The sequence below is a fragment of the Somniosus microcephalus genome, chromosome 5 (assembly GCF_052327205.1).
Source record: "Somniosus microcephalus isolate GS21.2 chromosome 5, FLI_Smic_1.0, whole genome shotgun sequence".
Lineage (NCBI taxonomy): Eukaryota > Metazoa > Chordata > Chondrichthyes > Squaliformes > Somniosidae > Somniosus > Somniosus microcephalus.
Window position 1 is genome coordinate 216,046,290 of NC_140991.1, and position 23,910 is coordinate 216,070,199.

At 44.3% G+C, this 23,910-nt stretch overlaps 1 protein-coding gene across 1 annotated transcript in view; it reads left to right on the plus strand.

Annotated features, from left to right (window-relative positions):
* Positions 1–389: 389 nt before the first annotated feature.
* Positions 390–23,910, plus strand: part of spmip4 (sperm microtubule inner protein 4) — a 191,182-nt gene continuing 167,661 nt past the window's right edge. The window contains exons 1-4 of the mRNA XM_085988675.1: positions 390–617; positions 15,117–15,296; positions 19,007–19,078; positions 22,540–22,569. Coding sequence (XP_085844801.1) covers positions 472–617; positions 15,117–15,296; positions 19,007–19,078; positions 22,540–22,569 — 428 coding nt within the window. The 5' untranslated portion in view covers positions 390–471. The remainder of the gene's footprint in view (positions 618–15,116; positions 15,297–19,006; positions 19,079–22,539; positions 22,570–23,910) is intronic.

The following is a 23,910-nucleotide window of genomic DNA, read 5'->3' on the forward strand; positions in this document are numbered from 1 at the left end:
ATTCAATGAGTGTAGGGTTGCTCTGAACGAAGGTGGTAAGATGGGCCGAATGACTTCCCTCCTTATTAAGTATCTGGTGATCTGTGTGACTCCATTGTGTCGTGTTTCATTTATCTTCGTGGAAACGATACATCCGCACTTTATAGCCACGGTCATTGTATGCGATTGGGGCGGGCACTGTACGGAGGGATTCGCTGTTGAAGCAACCTGGTTTCTTCGGCCAGCAGGTCCTTCCTGGGCGGTCACCAGAAGATGCGGTGATGCCGCTGATTATTGACGATGTGATTCAGGCTGATTGTCATGGATTGCCGTCATACACGATTGGCCAATGCGATCAGGCCGGGGTGTGTCCTGTTACCTTGGTACAGGTAGCCAGTGGTCGCGTTGTTTCCCAGTTTGTCTCTCCCCTCTTCGATTATATCGTTTTTATTTTTTTTTAAGAACTCCACAGAGTTGCCCTCCAGTCTCACCATGGAGACCGATCGGCTGTCGGCCGGCGACCCGTTTTATTTCTACAGAGAAACTGAAGGATTCAGCTCCCTGCACCCTACCTATCAGTCCAGTGAGCAGTTCACCCCAATGCAGTTTCCCCAGCGGTCCACTGTGTCTGCCAGCAGGTGAGAGACGTGTCTGCACAGAGAGCCCACTTTAAATCATGAGAGGGAAAAAAATCTTAGTAAAGAAACGGATTTCCCCCCAAATGAATCACTCATTTTGCAATGATTATATTTGCAAATGACATCTGTATAACAACAACTTGTATTTATATATAGTACCTTTCACAGAGAAAACATGCCCCAAGGTGCTCCATAGAGGAGGGAACGAGAGCCGGCACTAAGCCTATACTGGAGAGTTAAGAAGTGAACCAAAGCTTGGTGCAAGAGATGTGTTTTGAAAGGCTTTTAAAGGTGGAACGGAGGTAGAGAGCAGTTCCAAAGAGTAGAGCTAAGGTGGCTGAAGGCTGCATCATTGAAACTGGAGTGGAGGGCAGTGGGGTGCACAGGAGGACAGAGTCAGAGGACTTAGCGGAGGATGCGATGGGTAGGGGACATAAGGATGGAGAAGACTGCAGAGGTATGATGGGATGAGGATTGCAGATGAGAATCTGGATTTTAAGTGCAATCCTTTGGGGGGGTGGTGGTGAAAAATGAGCATGGCGTAGTGTGGGCAGCAGAGTTTGGGACAATTGGAAGTTTGGGTAGCCCACAATGTGGATGTTAGAAAAGTCGAGTCCAGAGGTGCCAAAGATGTGAATAAGTAGTTTGCCTGATTCATTCATTCATTTGATATTTGTCGGACCTTGCTGTGCACAATTGCTTACATAACAACAGTAACTGCACGTCAGGAGTAATCTATTGGATGTAAATTACTTTGGGAACATCACGACGTTGCAATAAGGCAAAATATAAAAGCAAGTTTGTTCTTTCTTTCAATCCCCAGATCTAACCACTTATTTAGAATCTGGCACTCACATCTTTAAAAATTTGTCTTTGGCTGAAAATCAGTTCCAAAGCCTACTTTTTGAGCCAATTGAGAGTTAGAACAATGGAGTTCCAGCACCCAGGACAAATTTCTGATGTTTTTGAGCCAACGTGGGGACTCTGAGATAACAGGTGACTCTATCACTTGTTAGAAACATAGAAACATAGAAGATAGGAGCAGGAGTAGGCCATTCAGCCCCTCGAGCCTGCTCCGCCATTCAATGCGATCATGGCTGATCATCCAAATTCAGTACCCTGTCCCTGGCTTCTCCCCATATCCCTTGATCCCTTTAGCCTTAAGAAATATATCTAACTCCTTCTTGAATATATTTAATGAATTGGCCTCAACTGCCTTCTGTGGTACAGAATTCCACAGGTTCACCATTCTCTGGTTGAAGAAATTCCTCCTCATCTCTGTCCTAAATGGCTTACCCCTTATCCGTAGACTGACCCCTGGTTCTGGACTCCCCGGCCATCGGGAACATCCTTCCTGCATTTAGTCTGTCTAGTCCTGTTAGAATTTTATAAGTTTCAAGAGATCCCCTCTCATTCTTCTAAACTCCAGCGAGTATAAGCCCAATCGACCCAATCTCTCCTCATACGTCATTCCTGCCATCCCAGGTATCAGTCTGGTGAATCTTCGCTGCACTCCCTCCATGGCAAGAACATCCTTCCTCAGATAAGGTGACCAAAGCTGCACACAATACTCAAGATGTTGTCTCACCAAGGCCCTGTACAACTGCAGCAAGACATCCTTGTTCCTGTACTCGAACCCTCTCGCTATATACCATTTGCCTTCTTAAACGCCTGCTGCATCTGCATGCTTACCTTCAGTGACTGGTGCACAAGGACACCCAGGTCTCGTTGCACTTCCCCTTCTCCCAATCTATTGCCATTCAGATAATAATCTGCCTTCCTGTTTTTGCCACCAAAGTGGATAACCTCGCATTTATCCACATTATACTGCATCTGCCATGCATCTGCCCAATCACCCAACCTGTCCAAATCATACTGGATTTTCTCAGCATCCTCCTCACAGCACACACGCCCACCTAGCTTTGTGTCATCTGCAAACTTGGAGATATTACATCTAGTTCCCTCATCTAGATCATTAATATATATTGTGAATAGCTGGGGTCCTAGGACCGATCCCTGCGGTACCCCACGAGTCACTGCCTGCCACTCGGAAAAAGACCCGTTTATTCCAACTCTTTGCTTCCTGTCTGCCAACCAGTTCTCTATCTAAGCCAGTACCTTGCCCCCAATCCCATGTGCCTTAACTATACATGCTAATCTCTTATGCGGGACTTTATCGAAAGCCTTCTGAAAGTCCAAATACACCACATCCACTGGTTCTCCCTTATCTATTTTACCAGTTACATCCTCAAAAAATTCCAGTAGAGTAGTCAAGCATGATTTACCTTTTGTAAATCCATGTTGACTTTGTCCGATCCTGTCACTGTTTTCCAAGTGCTCTGCTATTACATCTTTTATAATGGACTCTAGCATTTTCCCCACTACCGATGTCAGGCTTACCAGTCTATAATTCCCCGTTTTCTCTCTACCACCTTTTTTGAATAGTGGGGTAACATTAGCTACCCTCCAATCCATGGGAACTGTTCCAGTGTCTATAAAATTTTGGAAGATGACCAGCAATGCATCTACTATTTCTAGGACCACTTCCTTAAGTACCCTAGGATGTAGATTATCAGGCCCTGGGGATTTATCGGCCTTCAATGCCGTCAATTTCCCTATCACCATTTCCCTACAAATACTGATTTCTTTCAGCTCCTCCCTCTCATTAGACCCTATGTTCCCCGACATCTCTGGGAGGTTATTTGTGTCCTTCTTTGTGAAGACAGAACCAAAGTATGTGTTTAATTGGTCTGCCATTTCTTTGTTCCCCATTATAAATTCCCCTGATTCTGACTGCAAGGGACCTATGCTTGACTTCACCAATCTTTTTCTCTTCATATATCTATAGAAGCTTCTACAGTCAGTTTTTATGTTCCCTGCAAGCTTACTCTCATACTCTATTTTCCCCCTCTTAATTAATCCCTTTGTCCTCCTTTGTTAAATCCTAAACTGCTCCCAATCCTCAGGTTTACTGCTTTTTCTGGCCAATTTATATGTCCTCTCCTTGGATCTTATGCTATCCCTAATTTCCCTTGTTATCCATGGTTGATTCACCTTTTTTGTTTTATTTTTATGCTGCCCAATGAGCTGGTCAGTTGAAAATTAATTATCTCACCAGCTCAAGAGTTAAGTCTCTAGCTATATTGATCATTGTCAATATAAATAATACAAGAATTTAAATATTATAAATTAGTAGGTTCAGAAAGGAACTAAAGTACCAAGATTTTGTACTTAGGCTGCAGGTTGCCCTTGTTAAAAATTGATTTACATTTATGAAAAATTCCAGTACAGGTGCAATTGAGTCCCAAATGGCTTTAAATGGTTAGAAATGGCTACAAAGCTGACCCAAAGTGAATTGTGCTATTTGGAAGTAATTTTCTGTCATCAACTCACTGTTGTAATTATGCATAGCTCCAGGTGCCAAGTTGATATTCACAGGGAGCAAACTAGCACCAGGAGTGAAAAATTTCATATAGGTGACATTTAAAGGTATGGGGACAGAGTAGGTGGACCCAAATCCTTGCAGCCTTGTGAAATGCTCAAAAAGCATTTTGACCCTTTGCCAAGGCTGAATGGATAGAGAGTGAAGAAGTAATGGGCAAAATGGAAAGGAAAGGAAATCGAGGCTCTAGTCTGGAGGCAAGTGATTGAGCAACCCAGTACTCTGCTAATGTGAACGTGATGCTGTTAGAGCTGGTGGTAAGGAGGAGTGGCCTTGTTGTCGACCTACAGCACCATTCCCATGGGTCAGCATTGTAGCAAGTCTGCAAGGAGGTGGAGGCAGACTCAACACCTCAGCTGACTGGTACTGTCACTGGCTGTGCCAGCTCTACGCTACATGTTAGCTGTTGGTATCCTTGCCTTTCTTCTGATCCAGAAACTATGAAGATAGTCCCCCAAGGTTGTTGCCAGGTATGAATTCCATTACCAGCAAAATGATTGGCATCTAATTGGCTATGATCAGGCTATGTTGGTTATTAATGACCCCAGCATGCCTTATTTTATGTAATACCACTTAAAGCAAATATACTGTGATTTGGGTGCTTCTAAAGAACCATCCAGCATTAAGGTTAGTCAGCCCTACATATATCTATTTCATGCCAATGGCTTCTCTTGGGAATTGAAGCCTCTGCATGTACTAATCCTGTACCAATGTGAGGTATATGCACCTCTCTCTCTGGATGTGGTTGTGAGGTTACTGACAGGTGAGCATGGGAACCACTGAGGCATCCTGACCTGCCTCGCATCCCTTTGTTGGTCCTCCTACAAAAAGCACAGACATAAGAAGATGCCCATTGAGAGACCCTTTGGTCACACTAATGCTGTCGTTATGGGACAAAAAGAAGCCTCAGAACAATTGCCACAAGGACTCTTGAGAACCTAAGCAGAAGGAAAAAACCCACAAACAATTGAAGAAAATTGGGACTGACCTTTCAATGAACGGAAGCACACAGCTGACCCTGGGCATCAAGTAATCATGGGCGTAATCCTGATTCAGCATTCTGCAATCATAGATGCCAGGAAATTGTGTGCAAGATGTTCCCCATCACCAATTTAAATAATTGAATGAAGCTACCAGCTCCTGCTTCAGGTGGGTATTTCCTGCTCCCAATTGTTTCTCTTCCTGAAAATGCACACGACGTACAAAGTGGAAAGTGAACTGGATTAGTGGATCACACCCTACTTTTACAATCAGATTTCCCCCATTTACACCTCTAAGTCAGGTGAATCTGATTGGGATCTGAATTCTATATTGATCTGAATTGATCAAATTTTTTTAAATTCTGAATTAAAATATTCAGATTTGGAAGTGACTTTGCAGCTTATGTCTTAATATCCGTTGGTGGATAGTCTGTTTATTGAAAAATCTTTTTGTACCAGCACTTAAAATGGTTTTAGGAAAATAAATGCATCCCGCCCCCCTACCACCAGCACCCCCCCACCACGCCCATCACGCACCCACCCCGACCACCCACCCACCGCCCCCCCACCACCACCAACCCCACCCCACCAACAGTTCACACAAACTAAATACTTGTAAAGACCACTTTTGTGAAATGACCCACTGGGAGTGCATATTGCAAAATCAATGGACCAGCTCCCGTGATTCTTCATCCATGGATAGAAAATTGTGGAGATCATGTCAGCCTACATTTGGGGCAGTTTGCTCAATACATGAATGGTCTATTGTTCTCTATCCACCACCCCTTCACCCTATTTCTAATGAATTACAGTAATTTCTATCCACATCTCTGAGGTGCTTAAGTTCTTAAAAACACTTCAGCCTGCTCCATATGTTTTTTTATTTTCCCACTTGTTACATTTTTTTGTTGATTAGTCTGTCCAAAATGCAGAGCACACAGAACCTGTCCTGACAGGTCCTCTCTGTCTCAGAAAAGATCCAGCGGCTGGATTGTGTTTAATAATTTGTGGGCTTGGGGGTAACATTAACAAGTAATGTTTCAATAAGGTTTATCTACTGTGGCGTTAAATGTTTTAGTTTTCTTTCGCAGCCTAGTAACCTGTAGGAAAAAAAATCCCTCTATATGAATGATTCATGAACCAGAACTATTGGCTTTTCCATCCAATATGATTAGACTCCATAGCTATTGTACTGTGCACAAATAAAGAAGGAGTCAATCAATAGAAGGCTGAACGGATACAAGTCTGCATAGTTGAAAGGTCTGTTGGTAGATTGGGCGCTAAAATCTGTATTAATCTCGAAGCTTTAGTAATTGAAACCTAACAAAAATTTATAAAACCTCAGTTTATAAAAACTCTATTTGAGTTTGAATCATTTATCTTGTGGTCCATATTTGTTTAAAAACACATGCACCAATTTTTACAGAACATTGGTGTTTCATTACGCTCAGCACTGTACAATAAAAAGCACAAGGGTAACTTTTATGAATTTACATTCCTGATGAGCTTCGCCGTTCCCTCCAATCCCCCAAACGCCCCCCCAACCACCCCCCACCTATCCACAGAGCATACATCGAGATTAAGTGTGGAGGTCACCTGCAGGATTTTCCATTCATTAACGTCAAAGGTTGAGAACTCCTGTGGGCCCTACTGATCTCTTTGCCTGAAATCCCTATATGTACTCAAAGTGAGTGAAGCTCTACGCTGGGATTATGAATTCGATAGATTACGTCTATGTAATGTATATACCTTTAAGGGGGGAACTACTTTTTACAGCTCATGTATACTGTAGTACCGGCAGTGACCACACCTGTATATAGCACTGAGTAGTAATCTGTACAGTTCAGTTCCAGAGTGAGCCACGTTGAGTAAACACCTGTTGTACCGTTCTCCTGCAGTCTGTGTCTTACTACTGACGGACACAACATTGGCGACGAGGCATATTCGATCCTACCTGCAACTCTGCATCCAGGGATTCGTTCCTGGAGACCAGTAGATTGGAGGTCAAGGCCAGAGACACGGGCGTCGACCACGGGCAACCGCCCAGTCATCCAGCAGAGACTCGAGAATTGCGGGGGAGGCTGTTGAGAGCCAGGCTTAGCTTTCCAGTCGCGGTGGTCCAGCGAAACGGGCTGGCAACAGGTAGTGCGCAGACCCTTCCCGGACAGCGGCGGGCTAGAGCCCGACCGAGCGGCACAGCAAAGGGCCGAGCAGCGTCGACGGGAGAGAGAGAGGGCAGAGCACACAGGGCGCAGCCAGTGTTCAGGGGCCGAGCAGCGTCGAGGAGAGGGAGAGAGACGTGCAGAAACCCGCGAGGCACCGCCATTGCCACTAGGACCGCCAAGAGCAGCGTTGGCAGCAGCGCAGGAGAAGCGCGCGAAACCTACAGGGCACCGCCATTGCCACGAGGACCGGCGAGAGCGGCGTTGGCAGCAGCGGGGGAGGAAGGAAAGTGCGGGAGATGCCATTTTAAGCCATTTTAAACCACACCCAAAATGCTGAAGTGGCAGTATCACCGCATTTGCCAATGAAGTCGAAGATTGGACTACATATGTCGAACGAATAGAGGTATACTGCAAGGCAAATGAGGTGTCAGATGACAAGAAAGCGCCGGTATTGTTAAATTTAATGGGTGCAAAGACGTATGGCTTATTACGAAATCTAGTAACCCCAGTGAAGCCAGTGGAAAAGAGTTTTGGAGACATAGTGACGATACTACAGGAACATTTAAACCCCACACCGCTGCTGATAGCAGAAAGATTCAAGTTTCACAAACGGAACCAGCATAAGGATGAAAGCAATGCTGAATATTTAACAGAACTGCGCAAACTATCGAAACACTGCCAGTTTGGAACGGGACTGGCAGATACCTTAAGGGACAAGTTTGTGTGTGGGCTTCAAAGTGAAGGAACCCAGAAACGGCTTTTATCTGAAAAGGACCTTACGCTGGACAAGGCTTTCAGCATTGCGGTATCATATGAAGCAGCAGCACGGGGCGCTGCAGAGATACAACAGAGACCGCAAGAATATGGCACAAACAAAATGTCATACAGAACAGAGAAGTGCTATCGCTGCGGCAGAACAACACACGACAAATAACACTGGCGAGCAAAATAAAGGAAAATCCTAAGATGTTTTATAAGTATATTATAAGTATATTAAGGGCAAGAGGATAACCAGGGAAAGGGTAGGTCCCATTAGGGACCAAAGTGGCAATCTGTGTGTAGAGCCAGATGATGTAGGTGGGGTTTTAAATGAATTTTTTGCATCTGTGTTCACTATGGAGAAAGACGATGATGTAGGCGGGGTTTTAAATGAATTTTTTGCATCTGTGTTCACTATGGAGAAAGACGATGTAGACATAGAAATCGGGCAAGGGGACTGTGACATACTTGAACATATTAGCATCGAGAGGGAGGAGGTACTAGCGGTTTTAGCAGGCCAAAAAGTGGATAAATCCCCAGGCCCGGATGAGATGTATCCCAGGCTGTTGTGTGAGGCAAAGGAGGAGATTGCAGGGGCTCTGACACAAATTTTCAGAACCTCTCTGGCCACAGGGGATGTACCAGAGGACTGGAGAACAGCTAACGTAGTACCATTATTCAAGAAGGGTAGCAGGGATAAACCAGGGAATTACAGGCCAGTGAGCCTAACATCTGTGGTAGGGAAATTATTGGAAAAAATTCTGAGGGACAAAATTAGTCTCCACTTGGAGAGGCAAGGATTAATCGGGGATAGTCAGCATGGCTTTGTCAGGGGTAAATCATGTCTGACCAATCTGATTGAATTTTTCGAGGGGGTGACTAGGTGTGTGGATGAGGGAAATGCTGTGGATGTGGTTTACATGGACTTCAGTAAAGCTTTTGACAAAGTCCCGCATAGGAGACTGGTCAAGAAGGTAAGAGCCCATGGGATCCAGGGTGCCTTGGTGCGTTGGATCCTAAACTGGCTGAGTGGCAGGAGGCAGAGGGTGATGGTCGAAGGTTGCTTTTGTGACTGGAAGCCTGTGTCCAGTGGGGTACCTCAGGGATCGGTGCTGGGGCCTTTGCTGTTTGTGACCTACATAAATGATTTGGATGAGAATGTAAAAGGTATGATCAGTAAGTTCGCAGATGACACGAAAATTGGTGGGGTGGTAAATTGCGAGGAGGAAAGCCTCAGGCTACAGGACGATATAAACGGGTTGGTCAGATGGGCGGAAAAGTGGCAAATGGAATTTAACCCTGAAAAGTGCGAGGTGATGCATTTTGGACGGACAAATAAGGCAAGGGGATACACAATGAGTGGTAGGACCCTAGGAAGTACAGAGGGTCAGAGGGACCTTGGTGTACATGTACATAGATCCCTGAAGGCAGCGGAACAGGTAGATAAGGTGGTTAAAAAGGCATATGGGATACTTGCCTTCATTAGCCGAGGCATAGAATATAAGAGCAGGGAGGTTATGATGGAGCTGTACAAAAGCTGGTGAGGCCACAGCTGGAGTACTGTGTGCAGTTCTGGTTGCCTCACTATAGGAAGGATGTGATTGCTTTGGAGAGGGTGCAGAGAAGATTCACCAGGATGTTACCTGGGATGGAGCGCCTCAGCTATGAAGAAAGACTAAACAGGCTGGGGTTGTTTTCCTTGGAGCAAAGAAGGCTGAGGGGGGACCTGATTGAGGTGTACAAAATGATGAGGGGCATTGATAGGGTCGATAAAGAGGAACTTTTCCCCTTAGTAGAGGGGTCAATAACAAGGAGGCATAGATTCAAGGTAAGGGGCAGGAGGTTTAGAGGGGATTTGAGGAGGAACTTTTTCACCCAGAGGGTGGTTGGAATCTGGAACTCACTGCCTGAAAGGGTGGTAGAGGCAGGAACCCTCATAACATTCAAGAAGCATTTGGATGAGCACTTGAAATGCCATTGCATACAAGGCTATGGACCAAATGCTGGAAAATGGGATTAGACTGGACAGGGATTGATGGTCGGCGCAGACACGATGGGCCGAAGGGCCTCTTTCTGTGCTGTATAACTCTATGACTCTATGACACAATGATTGCTGGTTCAAAGACAAAGTGTACAGACAGTGTGGGAAAGTAGGACACGTTGCATGAGTCTGCAGGTCAGGAAAGTAAACCAGCAATAAGAAATCTCCAAAAGAAAAGTACAAGAAGGTACATAAGGTGACGGAGAATAGTTCAGACGAACAAAAGAGTGATACCGACTCCGAAAACAGGGAGCTGAGTTGTCTGAAACTACATAATGTGATCAAAACGGAGGATCACCGAACCATTTGGGTCACTCTCAAGATAGCAGCAGTCCAGGTAAAAATGGAATTGGACACAGGATCAGCCCTAACAGTCATAAACCGACGGGACTACGAGCGGCTATTCTCACACATACCCTTGAGAGACACAAAAATTATTTTGAAGACGTACATGGGGCAAAAAGTCTACCCCAAAGGAAAAATAAGGGTGACCGTTATATATAACGGTAAGGAAACACCAAAACTAGACCTGTATGTATTGCAAGATGGAGGACCACCATTACTGGGACGTGAATGGATCCGGAAAATACAGCTGGATTGGCATTCCATACAAGCATTGACTGTGGCTGCCAAAAAGGATGACGACGTCACACCTGGGCGACTGTCAAAGATGCTAACCGACGCACAAGACGTGTTCCAGCAAGGACTCGGAACACTAAAAGGTATGACAGCAACAATTAAAATCGAAGAAAACGCAAGCCCAAAATTTTTTAAGGCCAGACCGGTACCTTATGCGATCCGCCCAGCTGTCGAAGCAGAGCTGGAGAGTTTGGAACATTCAGGAGTACTGTCCAAGGTAGACTGGAGCGAGTGGGCTACACCCATCGTCCCTGTGATGAAAAAGTCGTTGAGCAGCACGCCTGGGGAACCAAGGAAGGTTCGCATCTGTGGGGACTTTAAGGTAACAGTGAACCCAGTCCTTCACACCGTGCAATATCCACTTCTGCGGATTGAAGATATTTTTGCCTCACTATCTGGAGGGAAACGCTTCACTAAGATTGATCTGGCCCAGGCGTATCTGCAAATGGAGGTAGAAGAAGCATCAAAAAAATACCTCACAATCAACACCCATAAAGGTCTCTACCAATACAACCGGCTGGTATTTGGGGTAGCATCAGCTCCGGCTATTTGGCAAAGGGCAATGGAACAAGTCCTGCAAGGGATCCCAGGGACCCAGTGTTATTTGGACGACATCCTGGTCACGGGCGAAAATGACAGTGATCACCTCGCCAACCTGGAGCAGGTGCTCACTAGATTGAAGGAATATGGACTCCGAGCTAACCGCCCCGAATGCGAGTTTTTAAAAAAAACAGATCTCGTATTGTGGCCACGTTATCGATAAAGAGGGGTTACATAAGTCCCCAGAAAAGATTGAGGCAGTAGTCAAGGCTCCAGCACCGGAAAATGTGTCACAACTGAGGTCGTTCCTCGGGCTGGTAAACTACTACCATAAGTTCTTGCCAAATTTGTCTACAATACTACACCCACTGAACACCCTACTGCAAACTGGAGTGCCATGGAAGTGGAGTGACGAATGTAAATGAGCTTTCCAGAAGAGCAAAACACTAATCACATTGAAAGAGGTATTGGCCCATTTCAACCCAGCACTACCAATTCGGTTGGCGTGTGATGCGTCACCCTACGGCATTGGAACGGTGCTGTCGCACAAATTCTCGGACGGCTCAGAGAGGCCAATAGCCTTTGTGTCACGATCACTAACCTCAGCCGAGTGTAACTACGCCCAGATTGACAGGGATGCCCTCAGCCTAGTGTGGGGAGTGAAAAAGTTCAATCACTATCTGCACGGGCAGAAATTCACCTTGCTGACTGACCACCAGCCTCTGGTCTCCATTTTTAATCTGAAGAAAGGCGTTCCGGTGATGACTGCGCAACGACTACAAAGATGGTAACTCTTTCTAGGGGCGCACCACTATGAGATTGAATATAAGGGCACGAAACAGCATGGAAATGCTGATGGGCTATCACGCCTGCCACTGCCTACTGCGGAGGAAGCACCAGCAGTGGATCCTGTCGAAATATTTCATTCGACTATAGTTGAATACCTACCGGTAACTAACGCTCGTATAGAAAAGGAGACCTGGAATGACCCGACACTGTCTCGGGTATATGATTTGACGGTGAAGGGATGGCCAGCACATGGCGACTCACTGTTGCCAGCATTCTCGACAAGAAGAGAACAGCTGTCAGTGTGCCGGGGGACCTTGATGTGTGGATCCCGAGTGGTAATTCCACCCAAGTTAAGGGATAGAGTGCTCAATGAGCTTCATGAGGGTAATCTGGGAGGGGTAAAAATGAAAAGCCTTGCCAGGGCTTATGTGTGGTGGCCGGGAATCGATAAACAAATTGAGGACCTGACCAAGAGCTGCTCAGGATGCCAGAAAGTCCAAAATGCACCACCACATGCCCCTCTACACCCATGGGAATGGCCCTCATCTCCATGGCAACGGGTGCATATTGATTTTGCTGGTCCATTCATGGACTCAATGTTTTTAATAGCCATGAATGCGCACTCGAAATGGCCTGAGGTCATCAAAATGTCCTCCACCACCACGGAGAAAACTATTGCAGTCCTACGGACCATTTTTGCCAGGAACGGCTTCCCAGAACAGATTTGCTCCGATAACGGACCACAGTTTGTGTCCGAAAAGTTCCGTAGGTTTATGCAGAAGAATGGGGTAAGGCATTACACATCCGCCCCGTATCATCCAGCCACAAATGGATTGGCTGAGAGGCTCGAACAAACCTTTAAGAAGGCAATAAAGGCTATGTACAATGACAACATTCCGCTGCAGCATAAGGTGGACAATTTCCTGTTCGCCTACCGGAATGCGACACATGCAGTCACCAACCAGGCCCCGGCCATGATGTTCTTTAACCAAAGGTTAAGATCTCGCCTGGATTTGCTCAGACCAAACGTACGAAGAGATGTTGAGAGTAAGCAATTCCAGCACATCCATGAGAAGCCAACAAGGAGCTTCAATGTAGGGCAACCAGTCTTGGCCCGCGACTACCGAACAGAAAACTGGCAGCCAGGAACGATATGCACACGGCAGGGCCCACTAATGTACACAGTGGACATTGGGGAGAACATCGTGAGACGCCATGCTGACCAGATCCTAGAATCACAGGAACAAGTCAACCCCATGCCTCGCCCATACGTACCTGGTGAGGAACCCGACGTACAGGTCGCATCTACCCCAGAAACAGTAGCATCGGAAGCTGATGACCCAACCGATGACAGGGTGCCAGCATCGCCTCCGCACCAAGAGCGAGACACTCGGGAAAGGCGCTATCCAGAAAGGATCAGAACGCCTCCCCAAAGACTGAATATATAAATGGACTATTTTCAGCTAACGTTGTATGTTAAAAGTGTTAATTGTAATTAGTTTGATATTTAATTGTTAAATGAGTGTTATGGTACTGTTAATCTAAAAGGGGAGGAATTGTAATGTATGTACCTTTAAGGGGGTAACTACTTTTTACAGCTCATGTATACTGTAGTACCGGCAGTGACCACACCTGTATATAGCACTGAGTAGTAATCTGTACAGTTCAGTTCCAGAGTGAGCCACGTTGAGTAAACACCTGTTGTACCATTCTCCTGCAGTCTGTGTCTTTCTACTGACGGACACAACAGTCTACAGCTGTTTTCAATTTCTTTTAACGATTTTTGATATTGGTACCCATTTTTAAAAAGTCAAACCCATTAGTATTTCTGAGAAATTTTAACTTTTTTTGCTGCCACTAAAAGAAAGTTGAGAATTAAAGGGGTGATTATGTGATCTTGTGCTCCTGGTGTGGAGCTTTACATGACAGAAGCACATGTAAGGAATTGAGGCACAAAGTCAGCATGACCAATTAACAGCCCAAAAGATTTTCGGCCCAATAATTTCAATCGTTTTTCACAGTGGCACCAAAAGAGGAGAGAAAGAATGGCCTAAAGGATCTCATTATGTGCCAATGGTGAGGAACCTTGCTCGAACATGTTGAGAAAATTAGCGGTATGTTTCCCACAACTTTCTAATATGTGCTGACAGTGGTTCCATGTTATTTATGTGTACTTAGAAAATTTAAGTCAATGTGTCAACATACAATGCTTTTGTCTACAGTTTTAAAGTTACACTATTTGCCTTTTAACAAATACCTGACAAGGTGTATAGCAGAATATTGTATCAGTAGCGTTGTGTTACTGGGTTTACTTCATTCATCAGAATAGCTGCTAATTCACTAGAATTTGCAGAGATGGAAAATTACGAGCCTTTCACACTGGAGAAAATAAATTCAGTTCTGCATTGGAGTGGTGCAGCATTCTTTGTTTATTTAAAATAAACAATGTGTGCCTAGTTTCTATGTTTTTTGGTTGTTATCTGGTAACATTACTGTTATCATCTGTTAGTGATGGCAATTTATTGGCAAAAACTGTTCTATGATAGTTGTAAAGCAATTATCCATTCCTGCTACAGTATGCAAAACTAGGTTGATACAGTTGATAAGAGTTATACTCATCAGAACGTGAGGAAAGTTGCCTATCCAACAATACAAATTATTTAGTGGTGGAAGCTGATCCAGTGGGAAATGAGTACGGCAAAATACTGAGTGTAGAGGAGTTTATTTATCCTAAATGTTGTATCTTACAGTGCCCACTAGGTGGTGGTGATGCTTCATCAGGGGATGTACTGTAACTGTTTTATTAGATAGGAATGCTCAAACATTAAGAGTGACTCTGTTTCAGTTTGCTTGTCAGTCCAACAAACAAAATTTAAATCATTAGCCAAAAGACAAAGTACTGTACCCATTTACAAGAATGAAAAGCCAAATTACGAAATGCAAAACAGATTTTGCTTTGTTTCATTAAAAAAACTGTCAAAGTTGTGAGAAGATATAATCACATTGCAGAGGATAATGACTGCACTTAAAACTGCGTTAAACAATGTCTGGTGATGGTTCTTTATTAATAAAGTGCATGCTTAATCTGGACCATTCGTATATCTAAGCATCAGCCCTGAACAGACTACTTTTTCTTTGTCATAGGTATGATCAGTATCTGGAAAATGCCCCAAAGATTCTCCGGACTCCTTGGGGTACTGAGAGAGAATATGGAGGTGTCGGAATGATGAATCTACCTGAAACTCACAGACCAAAGGCTGAGCCTCCCATATTAATGGAAAAGGGACACAGACATTTTGGTTATGGTGGAAACCCTCTTCCGAGGTTTGTGGCCTATTTGAATTGTTTTGGTTAATGAAATGTTTTAATGATTTTTCAGAAACTATTTTATTGCAGCGCTAATCAGGTGAAAACTGAGATGTAGGTAAAAGACTCTCCATACATAGTAAGTGTACAGATTGACATACCAGCGGAAAGCATGGGCTGGATTTTATCAGCCCTGAGGAGGCGGGGTTGGAGGCGGGACTGCTGGGAAAATCAAAAAGAATGGGAGCGGGTCCCAAACCCGCCTCCAACCAATCTTCCCGGGAGTCGGGCCCCCGATTTGCGTAGGGACCTGACTCCTAGCGGCGGGAAGAGGATTATAGCCACTTAACTGCCTGTTAACAGGTAGTTAACAGGCAGTTAAGAGGCTTTTTCCAATTTTTAGACTTCTGCTGTGGGCTTCCTGATGTCAGGGAACCCTGCCAGGGTACGTGAGGCATGCTGTGGGTCGGTTGTAATGTTTGTGCATAGATGACTGCTGCAGGAGTGGTGTGAAGGATGTAATGGGACACTGGTGAGTATCAGAGGTAAAGAAATGTTGGGAACGTCATTTTTAATGTGTTTAGATTTTTCTGTAAGTGACAAGCTTTGAAGTGTTTGTGTGGCCTCACCTCATTGGGAGAAGTGACAGATCGCTTCTGTACCCCCACCTGCAGCTGCCTTCTGTTTTATCCTAAGGAGGGAGTCATTGGAGAGCCTGGGAGCAAGGGCTCTCCTTTGCAGCATGATTGTCAGTGTTTGGCAGCACCTCAATGCTGTCAAACACTGTCAAATCACCTGACAAAAATAAATATTTCATGTCCCTTTAAGAAAACCAGCAGATGAAGTGTCATCAACTGAAGTCATCTGACACCGGCTTTCCCTTAATTGGCCGGCAAGCCTGGGTTTAACAAGGCCAATCAGGGGAAAAGAGCATCTGTGCATTGGACGTCGCTGGGGGCGGGACTAGAACCCAGAAGGCAGCAGTCCCACCCCCAACTCATCTCGGTAAGTAAAATCCAGCCCCATGTGTCCATTCTTGGTTTAAACATGGACAATTTGAAAAATTCTTCAACACAGATTGGGCACAGGCTGAATTGATATGCTTTGTGCTCGTTTTACACCGGCACAACACACACTAATGCCTACCCCATGCCTTTTCCTACTGTGATTAGTTATTTTCTAGTGACAACCAGCTGTGTAATTGTGTTTTATTCTCTTCGCCTACTTTTATGATTTATTTTTCTAATCTGTACATTTCTGGAGGACAAGAATCAGGTCTGAGTACCAAGCTGATCTGCAAACCCAACATGAGCCCAGTTAATTGTTCAGATTTGGTTCAATTCTGACCCCTTTTAATTGCACGTATCAAATGATTTTTTTTAAGTACCTGCTGTTGCCCAGAAGGATGACTCCATGTACACAATGGCCGGAATTTTACCGGCACTCAAAGTGTGGGTTTGGAGGTGGGTCCGCTGTCAAAATCACAAAGATTGACAGCAGGTCGATATTCTGCTATAAACCCGCCTCCTTGTCAGTTTCCCAAGTGTTGGGTCTGCCAATTTAGACACTTAAAAGCTTGTTAAAAGGTAGTTAAGCATCATTTTCCCATGTACTTACCATTTTACCAGGTTTTTAATGAGGTTCCCGGCGAGCGGGTATCTTGTCAGGTAAGTATGTCATGTTCTGAATGACTATCCATTGCTGTGAATAGGTGACAACTGCAAAAGTGGTATAAAAGCTACCATTTCACAGCTGTATACTTCCCAATCTTAGAAGCTGGAGCCTTCATGATTTGGAACCCACTTTTGAGCTTTATGCAGTTTGGAAGTGTTTGGAGTACTCTCTCTATCCACTGTCACCTCCTTGGAGGAACCTCTCTCACCATTGACAGATCGCTTCTGTCATCTCAACTTCAGCTGCCATCCAGCAGCATCGGTGTCCTTGAAAAAATCTCACCTTGGCCCTCCATGATCAGCCCCAACACCAACAACACTAGGCACACCAGCACCACCAACAACAACACCACCAACCTTCTCTGCAATCACCTGATGCTGCACAGGACACAGGGCATCAGCACCCAACCACATTGCTGCCCAGGAGGCCAGAGATGGCCTCAGCATGGCCAGATTTACTTCACTTGACGCTGTACACCCTGGCTGCCACATGATGCGCTAGGTTGGCACCATGCCACACCAACACCATAAAGCATCCCTACAATGTCCAAGCCATTCCTTTCACACTCATCACCATTGGGGGGTGGGGAGGGTACCCTTATGTCTCACCATTCACTGCAGCTCACTAAGACACTTTTAAAGGTGCACACAAATCTGTCCAAGAAAGCAAAGTGGTGGCAATAAGGATTTCAATGCTTGACAACACATTAACAGAAAGTTTACATGAACATTGGCTAAAACACCCACGTGCCTACCCTTGTGTGTTGTTAGTTGGTATGATTGGACTAGGATGAGGGTAAGTGTGAGGGGTGGCTAGTGAGATGGGGAAGTGATAATGTAGATAGAGAGAGATGGGTGGAGGTGCAAGGCAAGTTTGTGTGAGTGAGGATGTGCAGGAGTAGGGTTGGGAAGGCAGAGTGATGGGGATGTGATGAGAGGCACAGCAGGATGAGGTTGAGTGTGGCTTGGCATTAATGTTTCGTGATCTACTGAGATCATTGAGAGGTTTGCACCACTGCAGCCTGGTCCTCCTGATGACATCCCTGTTTGTGCCCTAGAACATAAGAACATATGTGCAACCGGTTTGGCACTTTTAAAGATGCTACCTACAAGAGTGATGAATCATTGCATCTTATCCTTTTATCTTTTTATGGCCCCATTCTAAAGACTCTGTAACTGGCAATGTATAACTTTTTTGGAATATCCTATTGAACTGTTTTTATCCATAGAGTATGTTGTAAATCGTGATTAAATAACAGGACATCTCCTGTACTGAAAAAAATCTGTTGTAAGTACCTTCAAGATTAGCTGACAGAAGTAGACTATATATGTATAATATATTGTACATTATCATCTCCACTGCAGGAGGGTATATCAGGAATTCAAGCTCAGGCATCGCATGGACCCTACATGATTTTCTGTCTACACCTTCCTTGGTGGGAGACAGATTTGTACCTTTGTATTATTCTATGCAGCCAAATGGAGATAGATGTGGTGAGGTCCCTCCGGTAGGCCTTAACCCATGTACAGTGTCTACTCAATTGAATTTACCAGGTTCATGTTATACAATACGCTGACCACTGCAGATGTGCAGACTAATATTGTGAGAAAGAGCCTACGGGTTGATGGAGATGGTTAAATTTAAATATGATGTTCCATTGTTAGCTGCTACTTCTTGGCATTGGCCTGTCACTTGCTGACATTTCCAGTGCTATGAGTTCAGACTTTAGAGGGTTTGAAACTCTAATCAGTAGGGTAACAAACCTGTTAGCACATGGTTAGCTTAGTGGCAGCCTTATCCATACCTTCCAATTTTCATTAAGGTATTCTTTACTGGTGTAGAATTGGAGAAAATTATTTTTATATATTTGAATCTGTTGATATATATTTGGTAATTATTAGGACAACATTACTGACAACCTAATGGTGTTATTCTCCCATGTTTTACAAAACTGAAGGATGTATCACAGTATTGACTAATGGGTTGTAACCCAATATATAGAGTCCATGTAGAAGCATCTGTTAATTCGCTGCTTACCTGTGTTTTCTGTGTAGTGATGTTATCATCGATCAATATTATGATCTCACCCAGCTGAAGAAGAGTCAGCTTCGTTCCACTGATCAGCTGTAAGTTTCATTGTTTTACACTATGAAATACTGTTCCGTTGAATATAAATTGTTTTCTTTGAAACAAATGGAGGGGATATTGTGCTGAGGAATGAAACAACTTTCCATTTTTACACACTTATGTCAGCATAAAGTGCTCCTAGGTTACCTACATTTGGGTTATTTGGAAAGGCAAAGTTTCCTCTGCTCTATTCCAAGAATATACCTTTACTGCAAGCTCAAAAGAGCACTACCTACTGCATAGTGTGTGGTTTCCACATTTCAGAAAAGCCATTGTTGTAACATCTTCATGTGATATTAACAATGAAGGGTAAATTTTCCATATTCACATTCCATTTTGCCTACCGGAAGCACATATCAAGAATTTGGGTGTGTGCTCCCCACGATTTTCTACCCATGATAAAGGGAAATTTGTGGTGGGTTATGGGCATGAATTCCCAATATGCTAAGAGTGGCCAACAAACAAAACTTAATGGTTCTGAATTTCCTTAGGGATTCTCCCAATCTATTGTGCAATCTAGGCAGTAAAATCAGTGGTGCCCCAGAGAAACAGCAGGAGATTGGGACAACCGTAATGGAAATTCAGGGTCAGTATTTTTGATGATGTCAATAGATTTCAATGGAAAAATATCAATGAATATTTTCCCAGGTTGTAAATTCAAGAAATAGTGAGTTTCATCTGAAGTAATGAAGATAAAGATGAGCCTGAATTCCAAGGCTGGGGTACTCCCAGTCTCCAGTCATAACTGAGGCAGGAGACTGGAGGAACCCTGAGAGAAATAGTGTGAACGGCCATTTTATGCTGTTTGTCTGGTCTCCAGTGAAGTTACAGTGCAAGACTGGGAGAACCACTGCAGAATTTCAGCTGGCTATCTGATCCTGGGTCCCTTGGAGCTATAAAACAAAATACAATTATGTGCAGATCTCCCTGCTCCTGACTGATTGTTTTATCAAACTGATCCTGTGTTGCTTTAAATGTCTTTCTGTATACTGTCAAAACAGCAAACAGTAAAAAGATTCAGTTGTGATGCTGTTTTGTTAAATAACTAACTACTGCTCTCACTACTTGGACTAATTGGTGAATTTAGGGCTGTCAGGTACTGTAATGATCACCCACCCCCCTCCCCCCACCCCAGCCAATCTGTGGAGTGAGTAGTTCTGTTCAGCCTGCACAGAAGTATTGTTTAACAGAGTGCAAACAGGGTGCAAACAATGAGCAGTATTGTACATTATGGCATGAAAGTGTCTTCGGACTACTGAACAGCATCCATTGGAAGTCAAACAAGAGGCTGCAATTGACACTGTTGGACATGGTGCTGTCTCTATAGAACTAAAAATAAAGCAAGTGTACATAAAAAAGTCTTTAATTTTAAAGAGGAATCACAATTGTCAGTTTAAAAATAAGATTGCACCAAAATAAGGTATATTGACCTGGTCGTGAGCTGATTGCTTGTTTTCATGTTTAGTACCCTTGCTAGTGTTGACTTGTTGTGAATTTTGATTTTCTTGGCTTGTCGCAAGATGATGTTAGATGAAAGTTTTCATTTTATTCTCAGGGTAGATTTTGACAGGTATCGGGAATCAGGGCATGAAGGCCCTGCAAGATTTTCCATCCATTAAAATCCTGCTGACCTCAAATCAAATCAACTTTTATTGTCATTGTTAGTGCACAAGTGCAGTACAACGAAATGTAGGCTTGCGGCTCCCGAGAGTGTACATTTGGATTAAGACATTTAAACATTCAACATACATTTGGCTTGTAGTATATTAACATAAATATGACCATAATAAAGTGCATTGGCAGATGTGCAGGCTTTAGAGTTTATTTGTGGAGTTCAGTAGGATGACAGCCCTGGGAAAGAAGCTGTTCCTAAATCTGGTCGTACGGGTGCGAATGCATCTGTAGCGTCTCCCAGATGGTAGGAGGGTGAACAGACTGTGGCTGGGGTGGGTAGGGTCTTTGATGATGGACCGTGACCTCCGTAGACAGCGTTTCTGGTATATGTGCTCTATGGTCGGTAGCCGGGTGCCGGTAATGCGTTGGGCAGTTTTGACTACCCGCTGCAGGGCTTTCCAGTCATAGTAGCTACAGCTGCCATACCATACTGTGATACAATTTGTCAGGATGCTCTCTATAGTGCAGCGGTAAAAGTTAGAGAGGATCAGGGGTGACAGATTACATCCCTTCAGCCTCCTTAAGAAATATAGGCGCTGCTGGGCCTTCTTCACCAGAGAGGAGGTGTTGAGGGACCAGGAGAGGTCTTCCGTGATGTGGACTCCGAGGAACTTAAAGCTGTCCACCCTTTCCACCACAGCCCCATTGATGTGGATGGGGGGGTGACTTCCGCCTTTGGATTTCCTGAAGTCCACAATGATTTCTTTTGTTTTCTTGGTGTTAAGGGCCAGGTTGTTATCGGCGCACCACTTCACGAGATGCTGGACCTCCTCCCTGTAGGCTGACTTATCGTTGTTGGTGATCTGGCCTACTACCGTGGTGTCATCCGCAAACTTGATGATGGTGTTGGAACCATTAACAGCCACACAGTCGTGGGTGAAGAGGGAGTAGAGGAGGGGGCTCAGCACACATCCTTGTGGGGCCCCCGTGTTCAGGGTCGGGGGGGGGGGAGGTGTGGTTACCTAATTTGACAGACTGGGGTCTGTTTGTTAGGAAGTCCAGGGTCCAGTTGCAGAGGGAAGTGTTCAGGCCAAGAGTTTGGAATTTGGTGGCCAGCTTGTTGGGGACGATAGTGTTGAATGCTGAGCTGTAGTCTATAAACAGCATTCTGATGTAGGTCTCCTTACCATCTAGGTGATTCAGTGCCGAGTGTAGAGCAGTTGTGATTGCATCCTCCGTTAATCTGTTTGCACGATAGGCAAACTGGTGTTGGTCAAGGGAGGCAGGAACACTGGCTTTGATGTGAGCCAGGACCAGTCTCTCGAAACACTTCATTATGATGGGTGTGAGTGCGACAGGTCGATAGTTGTTCAGGCACGTCACAGCCGTTTGTTTTGGCACAGGAATAATGGTAGCGGTCTTGAAGCATGTAGGGACTACTGCCTGGGCCAATGACAGATTGAAGATGGCGGTGAAGACATCAGCCAGCTGATCAGCACATTCCTTGAGTACCCGTCCAGGGATGCTATCCGGTCCAGCAGCCTTTCGTGTGTTCACTCCGCGTAGAACACCCCTTACGTCGGAGGTCGAAAGAGTGAGCACCTGGTCTTCCAGGGGTGGCAAGGCTTTGGTAGCCAGCTCCATGTTGTCCCTGTCGAAGCGAGCGTAGAAGTTGTTAAGCTCCTCCGGAAGGGAGGCATCGCTAATTACACATTAATTAACAATACAAGCTCTCAGCATGCCAAGCATGGCATCACTGCACTGATCCAAGCATTTACATTGAACCTATATCCTTTTCTTGCAGACCTGACCTCTAAAATTGCATTCCCATATGTTTCTGTTTCAGGATTCCAACCACTGCAGAGGTTGCAATGGAGTAAGTAAATTGTGCTGCTCTAAGCTTTATATAGCCAATGGGCATTTCTATATGCATTGCTTTAAATTTAACTTTAAGAACTGTCTATCTGTGCATTTAATATGTAATTAATCTACTGATTCATTTTTGCGTGAAAAACATTTGAACTATCCAATAATATAAACAATTGGCTAACACAGCAAAGTGGAAATTTAGTGCGACAAGATTGATCAGATATTTTGAATTAAGCAACTTAGAATTACGAGAAGTAGACCATACTGATAATGTGCTTTCATAGAATCATAGAATAATAGAGCACAGAAGGAGGCCATTCAGCCCATCGTGCCTGTGCCAGCTTTTTGAAAGAGCTAGCCAGTTAGTCTCACTTCCCTGCTCTTTCCCCACAGCCCTGCAAATTATTCCACTTCAAATGTTTATTCAAATCCCTTTTGTAAGTTATTATTGAATCTGCTTCCACCACCCTAGTTTAGTTTTGTTTTGTTTCAGGCAGTGAATTCCAGATCATAATAACTCGCTGCGTAAAAATGTTTATTCTCATGTTGGCGCTGGTTTTTTTGCCAACTACCTTAAATCTGTGCCCTCTGGTTACCGACTCTTCTGCCACTGGAAACAGTTTCTTCTTATTTACTCTATCAAACCTCTTCATGATTTTGAACCCCTGTATCAAACCTCCCCTTAACCTTCTCTGCTATAAGGAGAACAACCTCAGTTTCTGAAGTCTCTCCACGTAACTCAAGTCTTTCATCTCTGGTACCAGTCTAGTAAATGTCCTCTGTCTTATGTTCATTAATAAATAGACATTCTTATTATGAACACAGCTAGCTTTTGCTAGACACTTTTATTGAGCACATGTGGACTAGGTACAGTATCTGTAGAGGCATCCATCTTGACTGCTGCCTTGTGGGTAGCCTAGTGCCTCATGGGTAATGTAGTCTTAATATACATACAGCTGGGTAGTGTAGTCTTATATACAGCTCTACACAGCTCTACGGCTCCACCTAGTGTCCACTATAGAATGACATGTTATTGATCATTACATCCCCCTTTCTTTGAGGTTTAACAAAATCAATATCAATCAACTTTCAAGAAAACAATAAAGATGATATTAGTAACACTTTTGTTAGTGCTCTATAAACATAAACATTTTCAAAACAGTCAACACATTTTCAAAGCTTTACATTGTACTCAAAGATTAAGTCTAACAGGCTTTTTTACTTCACGTGTGGATCTTCTCAACACGGGTAAGTCTGATGTGTCTTCATGAGATTGTTCTGGCGGTGAATGACAAGATGCAGTTGCGGCATTGTCATCAATCTGGTCTTGAATAGTCTCTTGTGTTTT